The 7,644-nt window shown below is 31.7% G+C and overlaps 1 protein-coding gene across 1 annotated transcript in view; it reads left to right on the top strand.

Annotated features, from left to right (window-relative positions):
• The window catches only part of CSMD3 (CUB and Sushi multiple domains 3), a 1,577,676-nt gene extending 1,573,706 nt beyond the window's left edge, over positions 1 to 3,970 (top strand). Inside the window, 1 exon segment of the mRNA XM_074266680.1 lies at positions 1,945 to 3,970. Within this exon segment, the coding sequence (XP_074122781.1) occupies positions 1,945 to 2,104 (160 nt within the window). The 3' untranslated portion in view covers positions 2,105 to 3,970.
• Positions 3,971 to 7,644: the final 3,674 nt, after the last annotated feature.

Raw genomic sequence — 7,644 nt, forward strand, 5'->3', positions numbered from 1 at the left:
ATATATATGTATATATGTGTACATATATATACATATATATATATGCACATGTCTACTTTTAGATTATTATAAAGCAGAATATTTGTAAAATAAATTAAAGAAGCCAAAATCATTAAAATTTGGCAAACTACAGCCTGTACCTGAAATGTCACTGGGAGAAAACACATTGTTTAAAAGGAAAAGATGAATAAAATGGGTGAATGGAGTATTTTATATCAGTAGCATAATTGCCTATGGACAGCTAAATATGGTCAAGGATAGTGCTTCTCCAGGTCTGCAGACAGGAAGAATTGAATTTGATGAGATCTAGAAAAGGGGCACCTAAATGAAATTAGGGTCAATTGAAGTCTAGTGGCAGGTTGGGGTAAAGGGAGTCAAATAGAATTCCCCTGCAACCCCTTTGGATTTAGTGCAAGGACAGAGAGTTAAATGAAGTCTATTAGTGATTTCAAGAGTCCTCTGTAAAGGAATTTACAGACCCCAAAACCTAGATTGATAAAAGAGGTTTATTGTGGAGTTTGGAAGTAAGGTTGAAAAGGTAGAAAGACACCAGGGCCAGGGCTGGCACCAGTGGGCAGAAACCCTTGTCATGGCCGTAAGGATGCCATGTTTGGGACTTCTGAAAAGAGTGGACTCAAGGGTTGCCTTTTTATAATATGAAGGAATTTGTGATTGGAGTCCCAGCTTGGCTTCTGGCTTAGGCTTCAGCCAGGGTTAGAATCTGAATAGAATTCAATGGGTTTTTAGATAAGGAACTATTTGTGCGGGTGAGGGATTGGGAAACCTGAGCAGATCATTAGAATGGGGGCTGGGCAGCCCAAGGTGGCTCAGATTCCATGGGGGCTGGGAGAGCCCAGATATATCCCATTGGAATTCATGGGGGTTAGGAATCAGAAAGGAATCTTAACCTACATCAAATTCAAATCCAGTCTTGGTCTTAAGAAATTTTTAAACTATGTAACCAAGGACAATTGCACTTGTGCTATCCTGTAAAAATGGGATAAATAACAGAACCTATCTAATGGCAAGGTTTCTATGAGGTCCTAATGAAATAATACTTGTAAAGCACTTAGCACAATATCTGCAATTTATTAGGTACTATATAAATGTTTTTTTTTTCTCTCTCTACCTATGCAGAAATAATAAATCTAAGAGAAAAGTCTGGTGATTATTTGGATAAGAATCATTTATTCAGTGCATTTGAATCCCTAGCTTCCTTTAAGGTTTACTCTAGATACTTGTCCTACAAATGGGCTTTCTGATTTTACCAGTTGTTATCACACACTCTCCCACATCATTTTGTATTTATGTTGCCAATACTTTAAATTAACTTTTATGTAAATATGTCATATACCTTACCACACCTCACTCTCCTAGAGAAACTAAGCTTCTTGAAGTTAGGGACTGTTTTTCATTTAATGTTTTTACTTTTCTTTTTCTTTAATGTTTTAATTCATTTATTTTATAATACCTAGTATAAGGTGTTGAAATAGTAAATGTTTAATAAATATTGGGATGAATAAACAAGTATATAAAATAAGCTGCAATTATTATTTTAGAAAGCTATAATCTTAAAGTCTCAAATTTTATTATTATAAATAACTTAAAATGATATATTAATAGATTTTACTGGATATTATATCTGAAATTAAATTTCAAATTACTAGTCACCCACAATAAATAATTCACTTTAGTTGTATATGTGTGTGCATATGTGACTCAAGTGTGTGTGTACTTGTGAATTTCATTTTTAGGAAAGAATTATAAAACTCTTTCTATTGCCTTAAAGTTCTTATTTACTTCCCCCTTTTTTTTTTCTTTTATTTAAGTACTTAATTGTTTGTGAATGAGACTAAATATTAGTGGATTGTCCCTTCATCTGCTATTTTTTATAGAGGAAACCTCAACTAGTCACAATTTTTAAATACATATTTTCTTCCATAGGACTGCACCTAAAACACAATATACTGGATGTTCTGTACACGAAAATAACAACGGCCAAGCAGCTTTTGAAAACCCCATGTACGATACCAATGCAAAATCAGTCGAAGGGAAAGCAGTACGATTTGACCCCAACTTGAACACAGTCTGCACAATGGTATAATGTGGTAACACTTTGGCTTCTTCAGAAGTTTGGAAATGGAAACACAACACAGTGCACATTTAGGCCACTGCTAAACAAATTAAAGCACACTTTTCAGGATTTACTGGGTCACCTTTTCCTGAAGAATGATAGAGAAGAGTGTTTTTTTTTTTTTGTTTTGTTTTTTTGTTTTTGTTTTTTCATAACCTGGAACATGACTCTTCTTCATGTTTACCATGGAGAGTTTTACAGAGAATCAGCTGCACTCTGTGAGTGCTTACTCACAGTTTATTTGCTTTTTTAAAAAAGGAGATTATTCTAAAACATAAACTTATTTGCATATATTGGAGGAGCATCCACTATCAGTATTTCTGTGCTTTATAAACTATATTAGAGGGACTGGGTTAAAAAAAAAGATATAGGATAGAAAATAAGAGCTATACTTACAAGAGACAATAGGTCACTGACTTCTCTTTAACAGTCATGAGCTACATCAATCCCATGAGTATGTACTTTGTACCACTTTCTTTGTTAACCAAAATATCATTTTCCACATGTTTGTTTTGAAGATCATGACATGACCTTGAAATTGCTTATAGAATTAATTTATGCAACAGTTGAAAAACAAAGTTTTATGCTCTTGTTTCATTTCCCAGTGTTTTCAGTTCCTCAATATTATATCAGCATTCCTGTCTTAGGTTGACAGTAATCATTTCTAAAAGGGCAATGAGCTCATACTACTCCTATTCATAGCCCCAGTGTTCAATTATTAGTTTATCAATGAGTATTGGGGTAGTATGAGATTTCTTACTCTATTGTGCTTTTAGGACCTGACAAAACATGTTAAATGAATTTTAAAAGTTATAATTATACAATACTCCCAAAATGACTATCTTAAAGTTCCCATTTTTGAAAGACCAAGTAGTACACGTTAAACTGTTATAAACTGTTATATTGATACACTAATACTTCCATATTGAAGTCTCTACCAGAATCATTTTCTATTTTATTACCACATAAATAATATTATTTTACTACTTCTGTGTTTAATAAGGACATGTACATATTATCTCTGAAATGCACAGAGTTTGAATACATATTTTGGTTTCATTTCCCAACAATGATAATTAGAATATTTATTTATAAAGGTCAAGCAATAGAAATCTGGTGGTTGTTTGTTTTTTTTTTTTCTTTTTTCAAGCCACAACTTCATCAAGGATTGCTGTATTGACAAAATTTCCCAACTCCTTGTCCTTATGGGAAAGTTTGAGACATGGTAGAGTGATTTCCATTTCATAGTAGGAAATCTATTCTTCAGTTTGATGGGTAGTCTTTTCAAATGTGCCATACAATAACCCCAGTTTCTTTATTTAGTGGGCCATTGTCTTCCCTTCATGGCATGTTATATTTCATTAGCTGCAAATCTGTACCCAGTGCAAACTATTTGTTACTCTCCCTTTCCAATATGAATAATAACTCTGTGAAAATCTAAACTTTTCATACCATGATACAGAGTGCCTACCAAAAATCATTGTACCCAGGACTGCTGCTTGGATTTCTACAACACTTAATGAATTTCGTACAAACCACTTTGAAACCTATTGTTTTGAAAACTCATATGAATCTCCCAAAACTGTATTCTACTGATAGGATGCTGTTTTATATTTTATGCCATCAATTATTTATTCTTGTTTATTCAAATGACTGCAATAACAATGATTCATTCATTAATGTTAAGGTTAATACATTTAAGACCTTGTTTAAACAATGTTTCTTCTGCAACTGGCTACTCCTCTTATATTAATGCATACACTTTTGTAAAGAAGTATATTTTTATGAAAAAAAGAATTTGTAAAAGTATGATGTAAATTTTCAGTGCAATGTAAACAAAATAAAATGGATAATTGCTTTTTTAAAAAAAATACTGTGTGTTCTTTTTTTAATTGTCCATCTGACTTAAGGAACACTGATAAAATGAAGAGATATAGTATAGTATATTAAAGTTAAGAGACAAATGTTGTATTTCTCAATACTATCAATGCAATAGTGAAAAATAATTTATTTTTTATGTTTCCTATTTTTCATCTGTTACCTTGACACACCATTTGAAGTGAATGGAGACATGCAAGTAATAGCAGAATGAAAATCAGATATCTATATATTTCAGCAATTCAAATATTCATAAATATCTATTTTGATATTCAAAATATCAAAGATATCCAAAATATGTATCCTTTCTTCAACAAGATACTTTCACTTTATTGCTGAGGACCTGAGATTCACATTTTGGAGTCATAATAAATGGGCTGACATGCAAACCCTATTCAATTTGCCAATGTAATAATAGCTGACATATGCTGCTTTGCATTTTACAAAGAATCTCATATAAACTATGAAATTTGAGCATCACAATAATTTTCCAAGTTTGACAATAAAGGTATTATCTCCATTTTTTCAGATGAGAAAACTGATGACTAAAAAGATTAACTGATTTGCCAAAGGTTAGACAGAAAGTTAGTAGACTTAAGCGGCATAATATGAACCTTTGATTATTCCTGATTCTCTTCTTTCCATGATCTAACCTATTTTTCCATAATACTATACCATCTCCTTCAAGTTCATAAATAAGCACAATGACTATGACTTTATAATAAAAAAAATTAGTAAATTTCTTATTGTATATAGTGGTTTGTGATCAAGTAACACTATATTTGTGAAGTACTTCACATAGTGCCTGGCAAAGATAAGGTGCTTAATAAATGTTTATTCCCTCTCTCCTCTCCCCTGTGTAAATTTTGCATTTACATTTTTACATACTTATTAAATGCATTATATAAATCTGGCATTAGTTTTTCTTTCCAATTATTTTTTGGGGAGGAAGTTTTATTTCTTAATTTCTTCTTAAAATTTTCTTTCATATGTAAATTCACATGCAGAGATTCATAAACCATGTAATCATGGCCAAAATATTTTTTTCTTATGCTTATGTCCATATAAAACTGGTCTTCTAATTGTCACTGTGCTTTTTAAACCTTCAATTCAAATAAATCTACTGTTTTTTACTTTTGCATTTTATTTTTTTCATTCCTGTTTTTATTTTTATTCCTATTGTTCTTTATTTTGTCTTTTCTTTCATTTCTAAACCTGCTTTTTCTTATGTAATCTTTTGAAAAAATATTTTACTCTATTTTCAGACCCCCACCTTTTTTTTTTTTCCATTTGGTCCTTTATGGTTGGGGGGGAGATCTGTGGATTCTCTAAACCCCAACTTCTTAAACTGTGTACTATGACCCCATATAGGGTCTTGTAACTGAATATGAGGTTGTAAAATTATGATTTATTATAAACAAAAGGAAAACTATTATTATGCTCATTATCAAGTATTATAAAAACATGTATGTATCTTAAGAATTTTCAGGCAGTTGTGAGAGGGTCCTCAGACAAAGATTTTCCATACCAAGGTAAGGCTCACAGTTATGAGAAAGATAACATTAAAATTGAGTGGTTTTGGTTTGCTCCTATTTTTCCAAAAAGAATTCTCCCAAACATTAAAAACAGAAATAGAGTTACAGAAATATTACCTAATTGCATATATACACATAGAAATCAATTTACTAAAATGCCAACCTGCTAAACAGTTCAGGTTTTAAAAAATGGATTATTTTTGAAGAGGGGAACAGTTTGATCTCTAAAAATCAAGGACACGCATGAGGGTGAGAAATAATTTAGAAAGGGAAGCTAGAAATCCAAACATATTCACTGTTTTTATTCAAAAGTATTGGCAGGAAAAACTTGGAAAGTAAGAGAATATTGATCTAAGAAGGCATACATGCTGCAAAATCTAAAAAATATCTCATAATTTTCTTGAGTTTAGTGCAATGATGTAATTTAAGAGCAGTTTTGAAAGTTATGGCAGAAAAGGAATGACCAATGGACATTAAACTGTTGGTGGTGATTTTTTTGTTTGTTTGTTTTTTGTTTTGTTTTTGTTTTGTTTTGTTTTTTAGCACACAACATAATTGGGCTAGCAAATCTCTTCAGGCTACTTTCTCAAGCCTCAATAAATTCACACACACAAAAAATTTATTATCCTTAGCAACAGAACTCATAAAATATTGACTTTTGGAACCCTCAATGGAGGATTTAAGGAAAGACATGGAAAAGAATCATAGCAAATAAGAAGATATGGGGACTTTGCTAAGTAAAATGGTGGAAGAAAGTTATATCCATAAGTTCATGATACCCTCTAAAATGCAAAGTAAACATAAATTCAAATAGGTATCATAAAAGCAACAAGGTAAAATTTTTCTTCCAAAAGGTTAAAACCTTAGTTGTGACCATTTCCCAACAATGAAAATAAGCAATGAAAATCCTGCTCAATTAGGCAACATATGGCTATATGAATAGAAAAAATGTTTTAACAGTCTGCTTTTTAATAATGTCTTCGATACTCTAGATTTAGTGTTTCTCCTGCAGGCAGAAAGAGAGATATTGATCTCCTAATGACAGAGGGAGAGATAAAGACAGAGACAGAGAGACACACAGAGAGAGACAGTGTAGAGAGAGAGAGACACACAGAGAAACAGAGACAGAGAGACAGAGAAACAGAGAGAGACATGCCCCCCCCCCCAAAAAAAAAGCAAACCCAGAAAGAAACAGAAAGAGGATGGGAGGGAGGGGGAGAGACAGAGAGACAGAGATACAGAGGAGAGAGGGGAGATTAAAGAGAGGACAATGGGGGACAGGGGAATAGGAGAGAGGGAGAGAGAAACAAAGAGAGAGGGAGAAAGAGAGATCTTGTTAAAGATTAAAACATTAATAAGTGTTTTATTTTTATATAAGCAAATTGTAATAGCATAATTCAAGTCCTAAGGGCATAGAAGATAGAATAAATAAGTTTCAATATAGACAATAGGGAGAAAAAGTTAAGAAAAATAAGGTACTTTCTGGAAATGGTAGACATAGGTAAGATACTGTTTTAGGGACTTCTGGGAGTTGTAATAAGATAAAGACACTTATTTAAAACAACATTTTCTTCTAGTTTTGCCTAGGACCAATTTGGCACTCAATAATGCAAAGTAAATTTCATGGGAATTTGAGTATATTGAGGTTGACTATATGATAATGTTCTCTAGTCTTTCAATGACATGGAAAAGAGGGCAGGAAGACTAGGTTAAAATTGACAGTTGTGAGAGAGCAAAATGCAATTTATTAGAAAAAATGGAATTGTTACACATCTATGCATTCAAAAAATATTTTTAGGTTTGCTATATGCAGTAGAAAAATTATAACATTTTCAAAGTAAAATAGAAAATGGATGTTTAAATTTTCAAGAGGAATTTTTATTGTTAATCTTCATTACATGATGACATTTTTTATTCTTAATAATAAAAGTTAATATCTGAAATTGTCATCAACTTATTGCAATAAAGTTAAAAAATATAAAGTAACAAGTTCTAAATACATCTATGGGTATATAATATATTTATATGCTGAGGAATTGCATCTCAAAAGTCATTTCTAAGAAACTGCGTTTTGATATTCTGACTATGAGAAATTTG

The sequence above is a fragment of the Sminthopsis crassicaudata genome, chromosome 1, assembly GCF_048593235.1.
Source record: "Sminthopsis crassicaudata isolate SCR6 chromosome 1, ASM4859323v1, whole genome shotgun sequence".
Lineage (NCBI taxonomy): Eukaryota > Metazoa > Chordata > Mammalia > Dasyuromorphia > Dasyuridae > Sminthopsis > Sminthopsis crassicaudata.